Source organism: Acanthisitta chloris, unplaced genomic scaffold (genome assembly GCF_000695815.1).
Source record: "Acanthisitta chloris isolate BGI_N310 unplaced genomic scaffold, ASM69581v1 scaffold13615, whole genome shotgun sequence".
In the NCBI taxonomy this organism is placed as follows: Eukaryota; Metazoa; Chordata; class Aves; order Passeriformes; family Acanthisittidae; genus Acanthisitta; species Acanthisitta chloris.
This window is the reverse complement of record NW_008673237.1, coordinates 4,818-28,393: the sequence shown is the minus strand read 5'-3', so window position 1 is coordinate 28,393 and position 23,576 is coordinate 4,818. Positions and strand designations below refer to the sequence as shown.

The 23,576-nt window shown below is 39.0% G+C and overlaps 1 protein-coding gene across 1 annotated transcript in view; it reads right to left on the bottom strand.

The window, feature by feature from the left end:
- LOC103802398 (limb region 1 protein homolog) overlaps positions 1 to 14,449 on the bottom strand; it is a gene marked incomplete at both ends in the record, with an annotated part of 42,733 nt that extends 28,284 nt beyond the window's left edge. The window contains 4 exons of the mRNA XM_009074868.1: positions 3,628 to 3,731; positions 9,438 to 9,577; positions 11,896 to 11,935; positions 14,377 to 14,449. Coding sequence (XP_009073116.1) covers positions 3,628 to 3,731; positions 9,438 to 9,577; positions 11,896 to 11,935; positions 14,377 to 14,449 — 357 coding nt within the window. The remainder of the gene's footprint in view (positions 1 to 3,627; positions 3,732 to 9,437; positions 9,578 to 11,895; positions 11,936 to 14,376) is intronic.
- Between the last annotated feature and the right edge of the window lie 9,127 nt (positions 14,450 to 23,576).

The following is a 23,576-nucleotide window of genomic DNA, read 5'->3' as shown; positions in this document are numbered from 1 at the left end:
CTGCAACTGCCATTAAATGGAAATAAACTGCAGCAAAGAGCAGCACTCAAGCTCTTTAAAAGGGCACTGTCAACCCTCTCAAGTACAAAATACCCTTTTTGAATTAGCACACTGTTTTTTACTTAATACTAGGCAAAGAATCAGTCTGAATTTCAGTCCAGCACTGCATCCATCCATAGTGAGTGCCTAATTTCTGTATTTCTCTCCTCTGCACAATATGCAAGTCCTGTTGCCCTGGGGAGTCAAAGTGAGTCTATAAGAGGGGCCATGTGCCATTTAGAAAGTATAACAGCAGCGAAGAAAAAAAAAGCCATAGTAATTTGGAAGATGGTTAATCAAACCCATTCTGATTCAATAAACTCAATCAGTTAAGGGAGCAACGTTACCATACAAGAATATCGAAAGGAGTTATACAAAGCTTGTTACTACCCATGAGCTATCTGAAATATCATAGCTTGCAAAAAAAAAAAAAATCACATTACAGTCAGTGCATAAAATCAGCCTTTATAGCACTATCTATGATAAACACTCAAACAGATGGCTATAAACTTTGAAGGCTAGGTTCATGGGTGATAATGACTAAAATTACTGTTGCTATTTAATCTGAGCAAAGACATCCATTAAAAAATGAAAAAATCTGCTCGATTTCAGAAACGAACCCTTCATTGTTCAATTTCAGAACTTTTATTAAAATCCAACAGGTAATTCATATAGGAACACCTTCAAATAGACACATTCACTGTGCACACCTACGTCTTAAGTGACCTATTTATTCATCGTAACAAAGGTAATTCAATGACAAATTCAAGATGATCTGCATAAAAGCTTCCCCTGGAACAGGCTTATCCCATTTGAGCTGAGCTGGGTATGTAGAATCAACTGCCCTCCCCACCCCCTGTTATCCAGCTCTCAGCTGAAAGATTACATACCCATGCCAAACCTTCTTATTGAATGTCTTCGCATTTACAGTAGATCACTCTACTCTTAAATGCTGCAAGTTTTGCCAAATGAATGAAATGCTCTTTTAAACTGAGATCACAAAAATCTGATTTTGCCAGTGACTAGGAACAGCTTTGAATGATGTTTTATCTCTCTGGCCCATTAGTCTGATGTGATGAATGGCAAAATGTGACCTTTTCTTAAAACGTACACAAAATAGTTTGTTGAAGTATCAGAATTCTGCAAAGTAATCATGGTTTCGAAATCTTTTCTGAAAAGAGGTAAGAAATATGACAAAATCTAAGGAAAGTAAAAAAAAAAAGCCAAGTACCCTTCACAGATTCTAGAACTGAAAAGCTACATGCAATCCAAACTTCAATTAACCATAAATTTTCCCCAGTTCTAATCACCCTACTATGTGATGTAATTCTTTAAAACACATATTGCACTTTTTGCAAATAGAATCATTTATCTGCATCAGCATCTGAACAGAACATTCAGTTTTAACTATCAATTAGTCCAGAATTAGCATTTGCCACTTACTTTCCAAGAAAAATGGTCAAAGACAAGGTACATTCATATTAAAACAGACCACAATTCCTACATCTGCATCAACAGCTTTAGGGCTCACTCAAAACTGGCAAAACAATTCTGTCTGCATCCACTCTGGATACTGTTAAATAGAGCAGCCAGGCAGAACAGACACTGCATAAAGGCCTTGAATACCTGTACCAGGAATCACACAAAGATTATAAAATTAAGCTGTTCCCTGCCTCCAATAGGTGGGTTTTGATACTAAAACCTGATCTCATCTACCCCTAGGAAGAAAGAAAACTACCCTAAAGCACCAACAACTGCCTTTTCCCTGATACCTGCAGAAGATTATGGTTCTCTCTCATCTGGAGTTACAAATTCTTCCAAGCATAAACACTAATGGTCATCTTATTTACCCTGAATAGGATGTATTGATAGCCAGGATCATAAGAAAGTTACACTATAACTACTAGTTTCTTGTACAGCACAAGTTGAATGCAGCTGGGATACATGAAGCATCTACTGAAGCCAACAGAACTCTACAAGTCAAGGGGACACAACAGAAGTAGTGCACCTGGTACACTAATGGAAAGAACCTTTGGCTTTGTGGACTGCAGGAGACAAACTCCATTCAAATCATTTAACTTCTTTTAGAAGAGAAGAGATATATTAGCTGTGGCTAGATGCTTAATAGAGTCACCTTCCCCTGAAAATGGAAGGGACAAAATAGATACCTGAAGTGAAGGATTAAGACGAGTGTTTTCCAGCCAAGATGGACAAGTAGCCCATAACCAAACTCCCTTGAAGCTGAATGCATTAGCTTTATCATTTGAACTCGTAACTGAAGTAACCTGGATACATCTGCACTTCAGTCAATACACAGAAACAGTGGCTCAGCACAGGTGCAACACCACCTTGGCCAGGTCCTGCAGGTCCTTGGTCTGTCTCCTGGTACCTTCAGCTATGGCATAAAGTCTCTTTCTCCACTTCATTGTCTCTGAATTAAAATTTACCCTTCACACAGTAGTTTCTAAGAATTATTTTCTCTCTCAAATGAAGCCTAAAATCTCAACTTCAATGCAGCACATAAGCTGAGTTTTCCCCAATTCCACCAAGAACAAAAATGCCAACTTCATTGCCTCCGTGCCAAATCCTGTCAATGCAAGCAGGAATTATGTTTTCTTTCCAAACACAATTATCCCCTTGTGGCTGTACATTACATGCCATCCATCAATGACTCATAGTCTTTTGCATCCCTCTTTAATGTATTTCATTTTTCAGATCACTTTTCAAGACCCTCTCCTTGCTGGTAACTGTCATCCACAGGGAGCAGAATTCCCTCAAGTGTAGTATCATTAAAAACAAAAGCATAATCATTTGGATGATAAAGATTAATGGAAACGTGGTACAATTGGTCCCCAGACAGTCATTCCAGTTTAATCTATCTCATATTTATGATTTGAAATTCATTTTGATGTGCCTCCCATTACAGTAATTTTTCATCCTATTTCTTTAGTTCACATATTAATATAATTGTTATAATCTTTGTTCAAAAACTGCTTTGACAAATTACATGCTTTGCTGAAATAATCAGCCCTCCAAACTTGAATATATTCAACTTAGCTTGGTATTTTAGGTATTCTCTACTCATTTAACATAGTTTTCTTAACATATAATTGTTAATATTGACTATACCTGAACCTTTTTGGGGATGTCTGCAATCCTTACAACTCACAAATCAAGCTTGTTTTGTCAGTTAATTAATTAATCTGTTATTTAACCTCCTTTTAGCAAGAAATAGCTAATTCCCATTAGCAAGAAACTTGTTCTTTTTTTCCCTTGTTATTTCTGGTGTATTTATTGAACCTTCTCTCCTTTTACCATCCCATCAAAATCATTTTGATTGAACAATTAAATTTAGAAAGCCAATGAGTTAAGTAATTTTCTTCCTCTCAGTAACGTGGCTTTTAAGGACTCCTTTTCCCCTGTGCACGTGGCTTGTGCAAGAGTATGCAGCTGTATATACACCTTCACATAAGCACACACATCCCACTGCCAAATCCTCCCAAATCTGTAATTTCAGTTTCATCAGAAGCGAGGGCTGAAAATGAAACATATACTGTAATTACTATACATTTAATAGTATTTTCCTACCTTTTTTAAGCCAGCAAATCCTTCTGATTCCAGGAAGAAAAATGCAAAAGGCATCAACACAAACAAACACAGATTTGAAAAAAGAGAAGCAAGATTCCACAAACCTGGAACAAACAAGAATTTTACGTGGTAAGTTTCAAAGCTTTAGAAGTTAAAGATATTACATTTTCCTTCCTTACATCAACATTGTAACATACATACCTAACAGAAGCCAAGTTTTTACAGATACAGTTATTTACAGGTGTGCTGGTTTGAGCTGGAGTAGAGTTAACTTTCTTCACAGAGGCTAATATGAGGCTATGTTTGGGTTTTGTGCAGAACACAGAGTTGATAATGCAGAGATGTTTTTGTTATTGCTGAGCAGAGCTCACACAGAGCCAAGGCCTTTGCTGCTTTTGGTGCTGCCACACTGGCACGGAACTTGGGGGTGCATGGGAGATTGGAAGGAGACACAGCTGGGCTAGGAGACCCAAACCGACCAAAGGGATATTCCATACCATAGGACATCATGCTCAGTATATAAGGTGGGAGGAAGAAGGAGGAAGGGGGGACATCTGGAGAGATGGTGTTTGTCTTCCCAAGGAACCGTTACAAGAGATGGGCCCTGCTCTCCTGGAGATGGATAAACACCTCCTGTCTGTGGGCAGCAGTGAATTAATTCCTTGATTTGCTTTGCTTGTGTGTGCAGCTTTTGCTTTCTCTATTAAACTGTTTTTATCTCAACCCATGAGTTTTTGTAGCTTTTACCCTTCTGATTCGCTCCCCCATCCCATGGGTGGGGGAGTGAGTGAGTGAGTGGCTGCATCGTGGTTCTTGGCTGCTGCCTGGGGTTAAACCACAACAACAGGTCATCGCTGAAAAATACCCATTTCTCTGCACAATGATCTTCAGACAAAAATTGGATACCAACTTACACAGCAGCAAATGTCTGAAACCTTAGAAGACAGACTGCTGGCTCAGGTGGACTAATTCCACAGTATCCCACTGAAGGCTCTTTAGAGAGCCATTTTAGAAGTTTTCAGGACAAAAGTATTTTATTACGATCAGTGAATCTCAGAAAATTTGGTTCTGTGTACTCACTTCCCCATTTTTTCAAGAGAAACCTGGACAAACCATGGATTTTAACATGAGCACTACAAAAATGCCATTGTCACCTCCAAACCAGAAGATACCATGGCAACAGCACCAACAGCCTCCCACAAAGGATAACTGGCTCAGCAGGCAAGAGGAGAGCAGTAGATGTTGTTTATCTCAACTTTAGTAGGGCTTTCAACATTGTCTCCCCTAAATCTCCTCACAGCCTAATTAATGAAGCATGGGCTAGGAAAGGAGGCTCTGAGCTGGACTGAACATTGCCTCAGCTTCTGGGCTCCCAGGGCTGTGACCAGGCTGAAGACAGTCACCAGTGCTGTATATACCCCAGGAGGCTGATGGTCATTAGTGACTTGGGTGATAGGAGAGAGAATGTCCCCAGCAAGTGTGTTCAAGAGATAACAGGGGGAAGAGCAGTGCCACTCAGATGAACCTCAACAGGCTAGACAAACAGACAGAGAGCAAAGCAGAGTGGACTCAGGGAGATTTTATTAACGTATATAAATACGTGATGAGGGAGAAGGAAAACAGTCAGATCTTCACAGTGGTATCCAGCGAACAAAGCAGAGGCAATAAGCACAAATTGAAAAAAACAAAGTCTACTCAGTCATAACAGGCAAGAAAAAAAACAAACTAGAAATCCCAAGCATTTTCCACTCTGAGTGTACTCAAACACTGCAGTAGGTTGCCCACAGGTTTGGTAATCTCCATCCTTCAACATATTCAAACCTGAATGGGCAGTGCCTTGAACAGCCTTCTCTGACTGATCCTGCTTGCAGCAGGTTATTTCCAGATGTCCTTCCAACCTCAACTGCACCGTGATCTACATGAAAAATTAACAACTGACTAAAACTAGGACATCTGTAAGACACATGTGACATCTGCTGGAAGGGAAAAGGTTTAGAAAACAACCTGAAGTGGTAGCTGATCTCCATTAAGGTATCTGCTCTATTAAGATTTTCTAAGCTGAACACTTTCTGAACAGACAGCTTCTGGTGCCTAAACGTGAACCCATCATCAATCATCCTCTTAGAAGCTGTGCAGGATGTAGTGTTTCTTCTTTATAAAAGCCAAAGCTTACCTGCAGTTTAGTAGCTAACAAGTCTAACTACTGTCACGTGTTCTGAATCCTAAAAAAAAAAGCTTTTACTTTGTAAAGGAAAACAGGCTTAGTCCCACACCTTCCCCAAAGCACACATTTCCACAGTTCTGCAGGGCTATGTTACAACACTTGAAACTCAAGAAAATAATACCCCATGATAAGAAAATTTAAACTAACACCTTCCTTTGTTTCTTTCTTCCCAGGTACAGACTTGTTCCTTTTCTTCTTTGAAACTGACCATTTTTAAAAGAATAGGGAAGGAAAGAGACATTCACTACTGGATGCTTAGAGAATTCATTGAGAGAAATTTCTGTATTTAGTTGCAAATGTAAAATAGCACTGACCTTCACCTATACCCTCTGGAAAAATGCTTTCACTATGTACTTTTTTGCCTTAAATAAGACTATTTAAATTTGAAGGAGAAATAAAAATGAGAGGGAAGGAGCAGGCCAAGAGAAGGACTACAGCACCAGGACACCAGGAACCAAACTTAGCCAAATACACTACAGAAAACAAAACAAGAAAATTCCAAAAGATGCGTGAAATATAACACTCAATTGCTAAAGAAAACAGACTGTCTAAAGGTGGCTAAACTCCAGCTAACAAAGAGGGGGATTTTTCCTTTAGAATTTGCTCAGCCAGGAAGCTCCTGTTACCATTCCAAAAACATTCAGGCATAGCAACATCAGCAAGAATGTCATTAGCAGCCCCTACGAGGGGACATTAACCCAAACACTTAGCTTTTTTTCCCCAAAAAAAAGTAAGACACCAGAGTTAAAGCAGAAATGCTGCTAGATGGGGGTGGGAGCCTTATTTCAGCAGTTTTCTCTAACTGAAGACAGTGCATTCAGTTACCTAATGCAAAGCTCAATACCTGCTTGTCGTATTTTCAGCAGCTCTATTACATATATATCTTACAATATATAACAGTGCTTAGGAGCTGCATAGTAGATAGAGCATTTTAAGGGAGAGGAGAGTGATACACATCCAGGGTGATTTTTAAGAAGTTAAAAATGCAGAAATTTACACATTAGCAGCCGACAGGAACCACACTTACAGAACATAAAGCTACAATATGCACATAAAGCTATGAGAGGCAAGAACAGTGCTGTTCTGCTGCTGACAGACACATGCACTTTGTCCTCAAAGTAAGGAACATACAGGGCCCTCCATATTTCTTATCCTAATTTGACATATTTCTTATCCTAACTTGATAGTTCAGAAATCAAATTAAAATAGACCGAGAAAAATAATTATTTCCTACTACACTGACTGCATCATAACATCACGAGAGACTCACAGATCAGATACAGAAAAGCTTTAAGAGGTCTATTAGAATATTTCATTCTTTTTCTTTGCATTTGTAGTGACCTAAGAATGTCCCCCATAAAACAAGTTAATAAAACACAAAAATTAAAAATCTCTCAGTCTTTGGCAAACAGATCAGACCCTGAGCAATTTCCCATCTTCCTTATTCCTGGCAGTTTCATTACATTTTACCCCCACCTGGTGGCTGTACCCGACAGCAGCACAAGTGAACACCAGCAGGCAGAACTGTTCTGGGTTTAGTTCAGCATGTGTTAGTTAGGTAGGAGTGTTTATACACGATCCAGATTTGGCCTTTTTCCTGGTTTCAAAAATCTGAGGCATATCTTTTCTGCTTTTCAATATGCCACAACTAATGCAACAACCTACAGTATAAAACCCCTGAGTGCCAAGTTCGAATACTTCACATTACACCTGCAATTGATAAATCTAGCCAAAAAAAACCCCCAACAAATCAAGTATTTTGAAGCAAAACAAATGTTTCCATTTGATAACATTTGCAAAGCAGAACACAAGACACATGTAAAGGTTTTTCCAGACAGTATTATGGAGATATGAGCACTTTCTGCATTCGAGTGCTTAGGACAGGACTGAGCTTTTCAAACTCGCACAGGCACTTCACACTAACTGTGCTGAGGTCCTGACACACCAGTTTTGGAAGTGTGCAAAGCCGGGGAGAGCCACAAGAGGGAGCTGTGCCCCAGGGAACCATCCCCAGCAGCCTGAGCCAGAGCTCAGACCCCAAACCCACCCATGTTCCTGGAGTCTAACACTAAGTTTACCACTCCTACCAACCCCCAGTGCAAGCTCTGCAATACACGCATACACCTGGAAACACCCAGATGCTGAACTGACTTCCTTCCTGACCGCAGCTGTTGGATTTCCAAAATATAAGTTATACTGGAGTGTACTCCATAAAGTGGTACTTTGCAAAGATTATCACATTAAAATCACAAGATGGGCACTGGAAAATTCAAACTCCTTCCTATCGGACAGCTCCTTACTCCAGCAGCTTTCTTATTAACCCAAGTTTTCTGAATTACTGTAGCAACTCTGACAGAATGAAAATTCCTGAATTGGTTTTCAGTCTCTGAAATATTTTGCCCTTTCTCCAAGGCCAATTCAGACACTGAAGGAATTATTTTTTTCCTTTTTTTTTTTTACTTTGGTCATGTTTAGGAGTCAAAACTATAAATGTCTGATCAGCTAAGTCCATGTGAAAAACAAGAACTAAGGTTTTTTCCATCCCATGTAGCAGACATATCAAACTAGCAATGCCCCATGTGTGACAAAAAAAGATTACAGAAAACTCAACTAGAAAGAACCTCTGAAGTTGCATAGTCTGATCTGCTCTTAACACAGCTAAACTGCAGGTGGGAAGAGGTTGCTCAGGGTTTTAGCCACATGAGTTTTGAAAAACTTCCAAGATCCCCTTCTACTGTCTCTGGACAACCTTTTCCTTGTTCAACCACCCCCACTGGTAGGAATTGTTCCTTTATGTCCTGCAAACACTAATTCTCACCTCTCACTTCACAAAAACACATCCCTGCAAGTTAGGGATCTGGAAATTCATGAATTTGCTATCTATGAGTACTATTAGACACTTAGCAAAAAGCATTTTCCAGAGAAAAACCCTTCTAAAGTCCAAATACTATCGTTTCACAAGAGCAAAAAAGAACACAGTTAACCTGTAAATTATTTGTCCAGATTAAATTGTTTCACATAATGAACATCCTTTCTCCAGCCAAGTCTACCAAAGAATGTCCTGTTTTCACCAGTTATTTTATTGCACCTCTTTATCATATGATACACTTACACTCTGTAATTTTCCTTGTTTACAAATAAATCACTAACAGCTAAATTTACCTATCTAATCCACTATGCTCATTCCTAGCCAGTTTCTTAAAACTTGTTTTTATTTTGAGAATAAATATATAGGTATCTTCAGAAAGAGAAAGGCATATGAATCTTGCATTAACACACAAGGAAGAAGTTTGAACAGCACATTTCAAAGTTAGCTTCTAGTAGCTCTTATTTACATTAATAGTCAAAGCAGTGGATTTGGTTGAATTCCATTAAGTCTGCATAATTCTTTAGAAACAAAAACACAAAACAAAACAGTTAAGGAACTTTTGTGACGTATCACACAGCAGCAAAACCAACTAGCCAACAGCATTTTAACAATTTGATTAGCATATTAAATGAAAATGGAGTTATCAGTTTGAAAATGAGAACATATCTGTGCACGTATAATGACATCCATTTTAATTACATTATGCTGGGTACTAACCATGAATTAGTGAGCCATTTAACCACTGAATATAGTAGTTTTGTGGAAAAGAAAGCAGGATCTCATTGCTGATTATTGAGAAAGGTAGAAGCAGGACTGCACCAGCTGAAACTGCTAGAGTGAAGGTGCTCAAGAACAGCCTGAAATTTAAAGAAATGTACCACTGTTATCACCAACATGCTCTGAACAGGGGGAAAAAAAAAAGTAGTTAGCCTATTTGTTTATCAGTGTCTGAAGGCAACACATTCTTACATTGTAAATGGGCAGGAGATACTGAGATTACCACAACATTTCACTTCCAAAAAGAAAATTTAAAATACCAAATAGTTTACAAAATCCAGTAGAAATAATTAGTTTTTATCACCTACCACAATTATACGCTTGGGACCTGTATGCATTCAGTTCCAATGTTACACAAAGGTTAAATTACTGGAGTTCATGAAATATCTTTTCGTAACACTCTTAAATTTTCATTTCCCACATACACAAGGAAAAAAAATTCGATTTCTATATCCTTAGTACCCAGTTTAAAAGCAGAGCAGCTTTCTCATGTCTAAAGACTGAGTACAATTATACATGAATATTCTAAGACAAAACTGAAAAAAATTTGCTTTCCTCTCACAAAGTAGCTATTGGAGTTATCTTCTCACAGCTGTAAAGTCAAAGCACAGAAATTGTCAGAATTATTTAATATATTTAAGCTTACTCTTTATAGACCCCAAATACAACTTCTACCAAAGGCCATCTCGTGGCACTCAAATGAACTGTGTTCATAAAAAAAAGACCAACAAAAACATTCTCACAGAACTAATCCAATGCTAAAGTTATAAATCATTCCAAAACTGCAGGACAAAAAGGATAAACAGATCATCCCTGCAAGAGCAACATCAGTAAGCTGCTTACAGAAATCATACTTTCCCTTAAGAGCCTACAAATGTATTTTTCGTTCACACAAAGCTTCATTTTATTTTTTAAGATATTTTTGTTGGTTTTGTTGTTGGTTTCTGAAATATTTTTTTCTAACTATTCTAAGCCAGAATTGTGGAATGTAACACACTACAGCAAGGTGTAGAGCAGTTTGGCTTTGTTTTCTCCCCCCTCCCCATCCACACGTCTCTAAGTCCTGACAATTATGCCACGTGAAGAAAAATCATAGAAAAGTTATTGCTTTTTGGAAAATAACACACACACTTAAGGAACCAGAAAGCTTAGGCTGAAAGAAAAAAAAAAAGCAGTTTATACTTATAATACTTTTAATGAAAGGGTGTTACTCTGATGGAAGAATAATTTATATCTGTTGTATTTTAAAGCTAAACTAGCAAACAGATGCAGGGGGATAACAGTTAAAAAGATGAATTTTACCCTTCAAATTCTAAAAAACTCAGAACCACAGGTAGACCACAGGTGGTATGAAAATCATTCAATCTAGAAGAGCCTTCACTGTAGTCTTAAAAGCACAGGAAAGATCTACTTGAGAGGGAAGAGCTTCATAGCATTTGTAGCTACGTATTGTTCTCTAGACGTGAAGGAGACCTTACAGCAGGTGTTTAGAATTTATAAGTAGTATGGTTATCAGACACTACTGGGAGAAGTGCACTCAAGATTTACATCACCTTTGTGTATCTTTCAAGTTTGCCAACAATGCACACCTAGAAGTGAACAGCTTGCAATGTACTCGGCACCTTCCCAGGGTACAAGACAAATCAATAAAGCACTCCCTGAGCTCTCCTTCCAAGAGGATGACAGTACCACCATGGAAGAGCAAAGAACATTGGAATATGCAAGTAGCAAGTTCACACAGTGCAGCAAATCATGTAATTGAGAGGGCAGCAACAGCTCACAGGTGTTCTGTAAATCTTGAGGTGTATTTAAACAGGAGATATTAATATCAAGCTTTACAAAGGAACAGGATGAGGAGAGAGCTGCTGGCAGACCAGCATGTCTGGCAAGTGTTTGTCTTCCACTTGCTATTCTTTTTTAAGCTTTTTCACAAGGCAAGTGTTTGTCTTCCACTTGCTATTATTTTTTAAGTTTTTTCACAGTGATCAGATACAGATGTCTACTTCAGAGGGAGCTAACTTTCTTCCCAGGACCTGCTACCCTCCTAGACAGGGCATCCATCAACTGCAGTGGGAACTTAAACCACCTACATTTTAGAGACCTAAACTTAGATGCAGGTCTTGCACCGAATTCTACCTCTGGCATCAGGTCCACATGCAATATTCTGGCCAACCTTATGCCTATCAGAAAAACCACAGGAGAAAAAAGCCCTAGACCAAACTTTCATAACACCTTCCATAACATTAGGTGCCACTAGATCAAACCTTTTTCAGCTGCCCTCTAGCAATCTCTTTGCTGTGACATTTAAAATGGACTGTTATTTATTTGGAAGCATGCAAGATTCCCTCTTAACTATACATTCAGAAGGAAAAGTTCTGCAAAAAAGAGCTATACATACGATATTCTGTTAACGATGGCATCTTCATCCTCTTGCTCATCTGAAAATTAAATTACAGCAGGTTATACTCAATACTTACTTGTCTTTCCTTAGGCTAAAATGTATATACAAATGAATAATCTGAATTTACAGTTAAAATTTAGATGTACTGATACAATTTATTAGCATCAGTATTTTAAGTAGGTTCCTTCCAAAAATGAATACTCTCACTTTTTTGGGGGGGGGCTCGTCAAACTCTTTTCAATTAATGTCATGACAAAGTTATTTTACTCAAATATGCAGATCAAAACTTCTTGGAAACATCTTCCCAAGGGCTCTATGGCAAACAGGCTTTCTAACTACCACTACCAAGGCTGCTGCCAGAAACTCTCCCCCCTCAGGCATCTCTGAAACAATGGATATCAGGCAAGCTACAGGGAAGTCTTACAGCCCATACTAACTAGTACTAGAAATACCTAAATAGATGTTTCATTTTCAGTATTAATGTATTTTTAAAACAAGAAAGCATACCCAGAACACTAGTGATGACTACTCACTTGCTTCCCCTTAGTCACCACTCCTCCCAGCCACTGGGGATTAGGGGGGAGAGGGGGAAGGAGAGGTATTGCTATTGTATTTGGTTTGGATTTAAGATACCATGACTTCCCTTCTGATACTGCACATTTTAGACCATTTTTGTTCACTTATTCCTCACTCAATACTCCCAACTTTTTGAAATACCAGCGTTTAACTCAGATCAATCACTAACACATCCTTCAATTATTCTTTATACCCTTCTCTACACACATCAGTACACAACTGTAGGCGTTTCCAAATTTGAAATAACTTTACACTCAGTTTTCTGAGGTTTCTTGGGTTTTCCATAAGAGGTGAATCAAATTTATTTTAAAATCTAAGAATAAATAAAGTCAGGTGTTTCAAGTTCTTGAGAGTCATGCATACACTTGAAATAAACACAGACACTGACATAGTGTTTTGAAATTCTTCTGTGAAAGCACATAGGGTTGTTGGGGTTTTTTATGGGAATCTCATGGTGTTTTGAGAGACTAAGCCAAGGTCTCTTATGAATCATTTTGGCTAAAGAACTTGTTGCAAAAACAGCAAACAATTTGTCCTGAAAGAGATCCAGATGTGTTAACTTTTCCCACACGTCGCATCAAGAATATCCTAGCAGGCTATAAAGTTTGCCTAACTAAATGTACACAAAACTTTCATAAAGTCAGGACAGCTGCAGAGCAGTTCCTCTCCCCAGCTGATTAGACAAACTACCAAAAAAGGTAGCAAAAGTGTCTTTGCATACAACAGTATTTGCCAAACCAGTTGCCCCTTCCTGTTCTTTATCTCCAAATGGTAGCAGCTTTTTGTATCCAGAATACACATCAGGATCACAGGATAGTATCCCTCTTACTTCCTATGTTTAAAGAAATGCACATTTTTAAGGTAATACATTTCTGAAGGAGTTTACTTTTTAAAACATGAATCCACCAATGACAGCAGCTCTACCATAGTACAGGTCACTCCAGCTCAATAATAGTTCCCATTAAAGTTCAAAGTGCCAAGATGATCACACACATGAACGTTTCTACAGTATGACTGACTATTCTCAAGCACCAATGTCCCATATAAGCTGTCAAGAATCAAAGATTCTGCCATTTCATACAAATTTTCATGCTATTTGCCTTCAGAAAAAAAAAATGTAGAAAATCACAGGGCTTCCTACAGCCTAGTTTCAGACAGTATTTCTAAAGGAAAAAGAAATAAGAGTCTTATCTCAAGAGGTAAAACTTCAGTGGTGAACTCATAAGGAACAGATTAAGAACAATGAAATAACTGTACCTAAGAAAAGCAGGATTTTTAGAAGAAATATGTTATTTCCCTTCTGCATCACTGGCAACCTTGCACATTACCAGCTAAAGCTCCAAAGTTGATTTTGGTGCTAAAACACAGCTGAAGACAGTTGTGGAAAAGCTGATGCGAAAGGAGAACAACAAGATCTAAAGGCAAGGGAGGCAGAAGCAGCTACTTGCAATTAACCCCTTTCTTCCCTCTCAAAACAGTTATGCTTTAGGCTGGCACAGAGCCACAACAGAACAAGTGACTGTGGCACTCCTCGTCCAGCCACTCTCCCTCAGTCACAAAGAGACAGAATCAGCAGTTGCTGATCCTGTTCTGAGACGCTTCAGTGCACTCCTTGCCTTGGTTAGGTGTATCAGAAGGCATAATGAAGGGCCTGAGAAACACCAGAACAGGCGCAAAGGAGGTTCTGGGAACTCATGGCTCAGGGACAAAAGGAGCAGAGAGAGGGCAAGACAGCAGCATGAAGAATTAGGTCAGTCCAGGCTGCCATGAACAGCAGCCTGACAAACACTTGTGGTCAAAAACCTAGCTCTTCCACTTTCCTTGTAAAGACAGAGAGACAAAAAAATCTATTTATTTGAAAAACAAAACTACTTTTGGATATATTAAAAGCTCTATGCTTACCTGCTTTCCTTTTGTATCTCGTGATTATGAAGTAGGAAACAATGTAGAGAACAGCAAACAGGAGAAAACAGATCTGGGGAAAAAAATATTGCATTTATTAGGTTGTGAAGAAATGCCTGAAATACAATAAACAGAAAATCCAGTACCAAAAACATAAAAGTGATTTCAGATGAACAAGAGTATCCTATGTAAATGTCAAAAATTTAATGTTATGTTTATACCTTATTAGTAGAAAGTTAAATCCCCAAGAACAGTTTATAGAGTACCAGGTACTGGATCAACTACATGGCCAGCAAGTTTTACTCTAAACTTAAGAAAAAAACCCTTATTCACAGCATGATTGGGGGGGGGGGGAATGGGGATTGTTTTTTGAAGTTTGAATCCACTTCAGGTATATAAGTTATCAGACTTACATTCCCTTCACATGTCACCCAAGGTTAACTATTTTATACAATGGGCTCTTGGGGATCCATTTCAGTGTAAGCAGTCAACATGTGCGGAAAGGAACAAACACGTTTACTATTTCCATCATGTCCTGAAGCAAACAAATTCCAGATGACAACACACACAAGAGAGACTCCTCTGCCTACAGAAGATGTCCACACATGAGCTCGTCAAACACAGTGGGTTCTTTAAAATCAGAAGCCAAGGGCACAATTTCCCTCCCCATAAGGCTGGTGGTTTATTTAGGCCAGATGTACCTTGAACCCAGAGTGACCTGAATCAAATTGTTTCCAAGATTTAGCACTAGAATGTCAATACGATAAGGTAAGACCAAAACACCCACAAATATGTTAGAAATCCTGGAAGAAAGGAATTGAACAGCAGTGCAGTTTTAACCCTCCAAGTCTTTGTGGAGGAGGAAAAAAAAAAAACCAAGCATTTTATTTCCTCCTGAATAGGGCATCAGTGGCTCAACACTGCTTCCTTAATCTTGTGTGTTGATCCCTATTAAAAACATGAGTCAGTCAGAAATGCAGTGAGAAGGAAACATGCCATTCTGTGACACTGTGGCCCTTCACCTTCACTAGCACCTGCACAGTGACCCACACGAGGTACCAACAGCCTGTCCTGCTTTCCATTCCCTGGCAGGAAACAGATTCTCTGCAACCACAGGCTGAGGAGCTGCTCAAAATAGCCCAAACTGTGATGATCCTTTGGCTCGTGTGCAGTATTAGTACACATCTAATAACACAGCAGTCAACCCACTGAATCAGGCAAAACTGTGTAGTTTTTACTATGAAAGTGAGTTTGTCCTACTACCTGCACCAGGTTTTGCTTTTTAATTGGCCCTGCCTGGATCTGCAGCTCATAATATTAGCACTGTAAATGTGTTCTACTTCAGTCTGAGCTTTCATGCCCTTTGTGATCTGAAACTGCAAAATTACTTCACTGGGCAACAGTTGATCTATTTCTTTAATCAGTCATTTGTAAATTTGGTTCCTTTAAGAGCTCACCATCATAAAAAAAAATCAGGAGCAGAAAAGCTACCCTAAGAGCAAGGGAAAAGTGAAAGTGAAGGTAGGGATGATAGCCCTGAAAAAATTGCATCTAAATAAGCATATTGTATCCAAATCTGCAGAAACAAAGGGGAAAAGAATATAATGGGAAAGACTTTTTAAGAAACATTAATAAAAATAAACTGGGAGGGTACTGAAAAGTAGATTTAATAACTGTATCTCTGAATTCAAATATTTTATCTATATAGAGCTCACCACTCCAACTTTTCCTGAGGATGCTTCAAAGAGGACAAAGTTTTTGATAAAGAATTCAATTCTTTAAATAAATAATTTTAAATAATATTAGGAAGACTTAATTTTAAAAATCAGTATATTTTTGTCTCAGGAAGAAGGAAAGAAACTGGGAACAGCCTTGGGTTTTCAGAGTACTCTGACACAGCTCAACCTGTCAGTATCGGAAAACGCAATGCCAGTGTTGAAAGAGAATCCCTCTCTAAGCTTCAAGTTCCTCTGAAAACTAGACCAAGGCTGCAGACAGAGACATCTAATTTTAGGCACCCACTTTGAAATTCAGGTATCACATATACAGGGTCAGTGAATTCTTTAAAAATCTGTTAGATCCAAACAACACAGTACTCACATAAAGCAAAGATATAGAGGGTTTTGGCTTTAATTGCATTTAAAACAAGAATAAAACTTACTGCAACCTTGTTTGTACTTTCAAATAAAACAGATAACCTTTATTCTATCTGTGATGGCAATATTACAATGAAATGTGGGTCTGTACTTATAAGGTACCACTGAGATAACTGAGGTATTTTGAGGGCACAGCAGATGAAAGCTGTCCAGTAACACAAACTGCCAAATGCTGTATTACTGGTTTTAGATAACAGCTACTTTGCAACTCATCAGTAAGGAGTAACAATCTCTCTTGGTGTAATTATCCCTCTACTTCTGTCAGAATTGAGAACTTTGTAAATATTTGAACGTTCTTCACTGCTGAAAATTCACATAATTTTAAAATGATTGGCTAAAAAAGTAAGCAAATTCTGGTAAGTGAAAGCTTTAGGATCTAAACAAAAGAGATTCAAATTAAAAGTCCTTCGTACTGATCAAAACAAGTCAAGCAGCACACTCAGAAATATTACTGCAGTCTCAATTTTTATCAGTGAAACTGCTGACCCTGAAATGTTTCTAGCCATGCATTCTGAATGGCTTTCTAAGGGGAATAGCTAAAGTCAGCATCCTAACTATTTTTAGAGTGGAACTCAGCTAAGCTGAGGAAGAGGAATGTGTTGCCCATGATAGCTGAAGAAGAAGCTCCACTGTCCTGTCACACTGCAATTCTGGGTTCTTACTCCTCATACTGCTGTTTGTCTGTTTCAGGATATTTTTGTAGTGGGGGAAAGAAAAACTTCAGCCTTGTTTGCATTTGTTCTAACTCCAGTTCATGTTTCTCAATTATGAGTGACTGTATGCAGCACTCCAGGTAGTTCTACAGCTGTATACAACAGCACTAAGGCCCTGATGTACTGAAAATGCTTCACCACATTCATGTGAGAATCAAGTTCATCACCATGTCTTTTTTTTTTTTTTAAACCACACCTTAAAGTCATACTACATCTATTGTTTAGGGGTAATCGAGTCCTTTCTAACCGTGTTCTAACCCTCCTTTGTGCTGACAACCACTCCTAAAGAACTGGTTTGGTGCTAACAACAGAGTGCTTTGCTTCATTTTCAAAGATGAGCAGGATTACTCTTAATACTGATACTCAAGGAAACTGAATAGTAGCACTCCCCCAAAACACAACACCTTTTGTAATGTACACTACAGCCAGTTTCTTAGGCACTTGACAGCTCCTCTGCTAAGGAACACTGACCCCAGTTTAAGAAACAGCTTTCAATGCACTCCTGTCCATAGCCCTTGGCTTATGCAGAAGGAGCCCTCTACCAACAGTCATGTGGCTTCAGAAAATACAGTTCTTAACAATTCCTAATTTGACCTTCTTAATAAACCCTTGAAGATGGCAAATTCACATATACATATGTTCATAGTACCCTAAATCATCTATCATTTCAAATCACTTAATAAAAAGCACAGGTAGTCATAACTGAAATAGGGCACTACTCAAAATAGAACACCACACAAAGCTACACAGACATCTTAAGTGAAAAAAGTCAATGCTCTTTTTTTTTTTTTTTTTTTCAGAAGACTACTGTATGGGACAATATTGGAGGCAACACTGGAATACAATGTTAAATTCAAACCCTGCTGCAAGCTCTTTCCAAACCAAAAGCAGCGGTTTATGCCGTCACCCATCTCTACAATAAGAGCTGACAAAAGTCAAGGATGCTCTAAATACAGCAAATCTGGGACAAGCTATAACCCTTGTCACCCCTAAGCTCTCTGCAAGGAGTTTTTCACTGGAGTTCAAGTGAAGCTTTTCCAGGTTTGACTTGAGGAGTCAGTCAAGACACTGCAAAGAATGTACTCGACTGTCCAACCTCTGATAGGACAAGCAGAAGATACCTGTCTTCCCCTGGAGCTCTTAATTTACATTTGGGAAAGGAAGTGCTTTAGGCTTCTGCTTTGATTACACAACAGACACGCCAAGAGAGGCTGCTTCTGGAGATGCAGCACACTAAGTTCTTAGGTGTCTTGTATCCAGTTCTTCCACAGTGTCATACTTTTGGATCAGTCATCTGGTCACCCAAGTATGACCCATGTCATACTTTTGGATTTGTACCAGGCAGCTCTCAGCTCCTGTGAGAATGGAGCTGGAGATAACCTGCATGCATTTCAGTTTGTAACTGTGTGTATCTAAGGGGCTGGCAGCAACAAACACAAGTAGTAACTATCTGAGCTAATTCAAATTACGCTGTACTTACCCCACTGACAGTTACTAAAGATCAGCCAACACTGATTTGTCCTTGTGGATGATCTTAAACTCTGGCACGGATGATATTAATGCCTCATCTTCTGTGGCAAGTGCTACATTTTCATGCCAAAACTATGCTCAAAATGCATAAGCTCCTTTTTTTTCCCCTTACACACAAGATACAACCACCTCTTACAACTATCCACGCGCTTGCACATTACAAGCTGCATTTTTATGTACAGGACGATCAACAGATTCTATTTATAAAGCATGGCATTATTCCCAAACGTTGTGTGAAGAATATGGCTCTAGTTCATGAAGGAAGAAAGCACACAGGTGTGCTGTCCAGTAACTGTTCAAACACCTGTGCCCTGGCAGCATACACTCCAAAGAGCATCCTGGGCTGTATTACCTGAAGCAAAGTCAATAATCATGGGAAGTAATTATCTCTCCCCAGGCTGCATTCATCCTGCCACATGTAGTTGCTGTACCCAGTTTTGAGCATCCAATTTAGGAAATGTGTTGGTATTTGCAGCAAGGATGATCGCCAAGATGGTCAGGAGGCTGGAACACTTGCCTGGTGCAGACAGGCTGAAGGACCTCAGCGTGTTGAGCCTGAGAACAACAAGACTTCAGGAGGACCTGGTGGCAGCTTGCCAGTACCTATGAGGAGGTCATTAAGAACCCAGAGCTGAGCTCTTGACAACGCTGTCAGCAGCAGGCTGAGACCAGAGGTAAGAAGAAATTCCCTCCATGAGGAGAGCCAAGCAGTGGAACTGGTTGCCCAGCAAGGTTGTATAATTTCCATTCCTGAAGGTTTTTAAGGCTGAAGTAACCTAGCCTGACACCACTGATGACCCTCCTCTGAACTGCAGCCTGGGGTCCAGTCAGCCTTATTTTCTATTATGCTGAATAAATTAGCACCATTACAAACCTAGTCACCTGCTAATTTATACCCTACTCCAGGTTATTTATGAAGATGTTTAGAACTACTAGTGTAAGCACAGGCTCCTGCAGGACTGTGTCAGGGAAGACACTCCCACTATGAAAGAGTCAGATATCTCACACCCCTCAATAACGTTCTTTGATTTAACACACTTCCAAGCATGAAACACAGGTTCATTTCCACTTGAAAACCATGAAAGCAGACAAGTGATCATTTTCTCCCACTTGCCTGAATACTAGTTTTTAGAACAGTGAGAGCAAACCTAGAGGAGCAAAACAGACAAGTGAAGAGCTTCACTATGCTATGTGCAAAGTCAAAGATCAAGAAGCACAAAAAACTAAGTAAGGCAAGGAAGGAAGTAACTTCAAAGTGTCTGTGTCGGTATTTTTAAAAGTTATTGCTGTTATGTCCACCAGCATTTCTATGCAAATGATACACACAAAAGAAAAGGCTACAGACACAAGGAAGAACATCGCCACCTTTTGCTGTTATTTTACAGACCTTGTCCTTTTTCCTAAACAGAAAAAACAGCACATAGAAAAAAAAAAGAAGGCAGAGGTCACTCTGGATAACATCACTCTGTAGAATGTCTAAGAACACGTTTAAGTATTGGAACTGCCAGTGTTTTGCCTATGATGACCACATACAGAAAATAGTACTGTTGCACTTCTGGGTCTTAATTTCTGTAATGGAAAACAACAAAACACAGCATTATACACCCATCTCTTACTGCTCTCATGCTGCTAAACTATTTTAATGTGCATTAAAATGCTACACGGCAACTAAAAAGCTTCTTCCTACTGTCCCACTTGGCAACTGCTTTTGTTTACTTGCAAAAAGGATGGCAGCAGTAAGCAGCAAGAAAATACAGGTGGAGTCAAGCAGTTCTGCTTGGTCTGTTTCTAATACCTCAATTATCCCATTAACATCTGAAAAGCAAACAAGGTGTTCTGCCTGTTTTGGATGTGTCAACAGTTAAATGACCTATAACAAAGTGCACTGTAGAAAACTAACATTTTTAACTGTGCTCTCAGACCTTGGTATTCACTGTATCATCTGCTCTGCACATCTCATTTTTCTGAAGATGAGATATTAACCATTTATTCTTAAAAACTCTGAGCTCTGTGGTTAGATTAAGTACGCTATAAACCAAACAGCCCTAGCCACTTGGCGTGACACACGAAATTCAACCTTATGAGAAAATGCCAAATACCTCTTATGGCTACAGATTAATTTTGCTCATTAACACCACCCTCCACACCTATGATTCCCCACATGGTCTCCTCTCAGGACTCCTCCCTGGCTTAAAACATATGCAAGACGCTGACCCACATTTTTTTGCTGTTTCCTAAATCATGAAGAAATCTTGAGTGGTTCAAAGGCTGTGTGCCTAGGCTTGTTCATCTAGGAGAAGATTCCAGGATCCAACAGAAAGTACAAAACATCCAGAAATTTTTTTTTGCTGAAGATAAAAACCAGCTTCTACAACTCTTCAGAAGGTAGCTGCCATATGTCATTCACTTAAAACTACCTTCACATTAACTTCACCAACAGCAAAGCCCCACTTCAAGCAAATGCAGGAATCCAAATCCATATATTAATTTGTTAGCTTTTACATTCTCTTTTAGGTACACAATGGGAAAGTATTTCTATCGCCAGGTAAAGGGAAAACAATGTTATGGCACCTTCACAACCTTTAGTAATAGGCCCAAGATACCTTTGTTCAGGGTACTGTAATCCATACCCAGTAATCACTCAAACCCCCTCAGAAAATGAGAGCAAGTCATTCTTCTTGAACCTGCATGAGCTACAGCAGTGCCATTAAAACTGGATTCAAGAATATTTTTCAGCATTAGTGCAAGGTTTAAAAACACACTCTAGGATTAACACCAATAGCACCGACCTACACCATGCCAACATTCTGCTCCTGAATGAAAGTATTACTCAACATTGCACAGCAGGCCTATAATAACTGGTTATATTAAAACTTCTGAGTCATTCCAGTAAAAATTCATTTCTGAAAAAAACAACGTCAAGCCCAATTAATACAGACTTGGTAAACTATTTTTTTGTGTGGAGACAGCTTCTTGGGCTAATGCTAACTTTCAGGGCAGAGCTAATGAACTTTCTCACCCTAATACATAAATATACTCTTCCTTGTCTTCTCACACACACGTACTGTAGTATTTTTAAGTTGCACTGCCACTCCCAAAACACAAACATACTTAAACTTGCAATACTTGTATGTTTTCATAATTCTCACCAATTATGCAGACTCTCTACTGGACATAAGTTATCACAGTCTTAAACTCAGCAAGTATTTTAGACATGTTGCTATCATCAAATTCAACTAAAACCCATCAGCATCAATTCTTCCCATAATTATGTTAAGAACAGAAATTACAGTTAGATAATGGGGAAAATGGGATACTCAGGGCATAAACAGGCACTTAAAATGAACAGTAAAACTGTGAAGCACCACGTTTTGAGGACAATCACAAAGCCTAATACTGGAAATCACACCACTATAAGACAAGAATATATCCTCTGTATATTCAACCCAGCCACATGCAGACCTCAATGCCATCAATCCACATACTAATTGCTGCAGAGAGCACAAGTGATTTGGAAAGAGAAGAACTGAAAAACTGTTCTGTAGAATATCTTCTAGTTAATCAAAGTTTTCACAAACTATTAAAACGCTACAAAGCAAAGGGCTCTCTCTAGGACCCATTTGATGGTAATTAGAAACAACTTTTAACATATTCCATTATTCGAGAAACTAGAAACTTCTGTGTGGGAAGCAGCTGAGCAACACTACCATACATATTCAACACCAAGCTGATGAAACATCAAGAGTTTTAAAACCACCTTCATGAGAGTAAATTTGGTCCCAAATAGCACAGATCAAAGCCACTGAAAGTATGAGGCAATTTCACTTGTCACATGAATGCCTAATCAGGGGGTTAGAGCAGCAGTTTACTGCAGGTCATCTCTACCCAGCTCTGTGTTCACCTTGCACAGTGATGCAACCACCAAGGCTGTTCATTATTACATGCATAAAAACAAACTACAGTCATGACTTTCAAGGTCTCTCCTCTTCCTGTGTTATAAGTTATGTAAACTCTTGCACATGAACATTACCAAGAAGGCAGTGTCCCACATCATCTGACAGCACACATTACAGGAGAGCTTCAGGGGTTTCCAAGGTAAGGGGGAAGGCCTGGTGGGAGCAGAGAATGACACAGGAGTCAAGTCTGTCTCAGCAAAAGTTATCACTGGCCTCCAAATGTGGATAAATACCAAATTAAATAGAGAAGGATGAAAGACAGGAAAGGAGAAAGCACTTAAGTTTACACACACACACACACACACAAAAAAAAGAAAACCAAAAACCCACTTCCATAACCTTCAGATAAAAGCAGTGAGATTATATTGAATGGAATGATTTCTATAGAGAATCTTCCAAAGTTCTATCTATGTCACCAGAACTGAACTTGTGATTTTCTTACCATAACTTCACAGCATGTTCCAGATTCTCTCCCCACTCTGACATGACCACTATCTCCTGTGCTGTTCTGATGTCCTCTTCACCCATTCCCCAACGCTCCTAACCATCTCTGAAATTCACACTTCTTTCCAGAGGGTCTTGTGCTCAACATCCCTCATATTCATCACAACCCTCCAATCTCCCAGACCTCCTGACATCTTATCCAGGCCCTCTACTTCATGTCCAGCTACCCAAACAGAGCCCAAGATGGATATGCTTCTTTGTGGTCATATAATGAATAGCTGGTTTTGCTTGCTGTCAGTTCTTTCACTTTTCATTAAATTTTCTCAAAGCTAATTACATCTTAATACAAAGTTTTCCTAAACAGATGTCTGTACCTTCCACAGAGTATGCTGCCCTTTTAG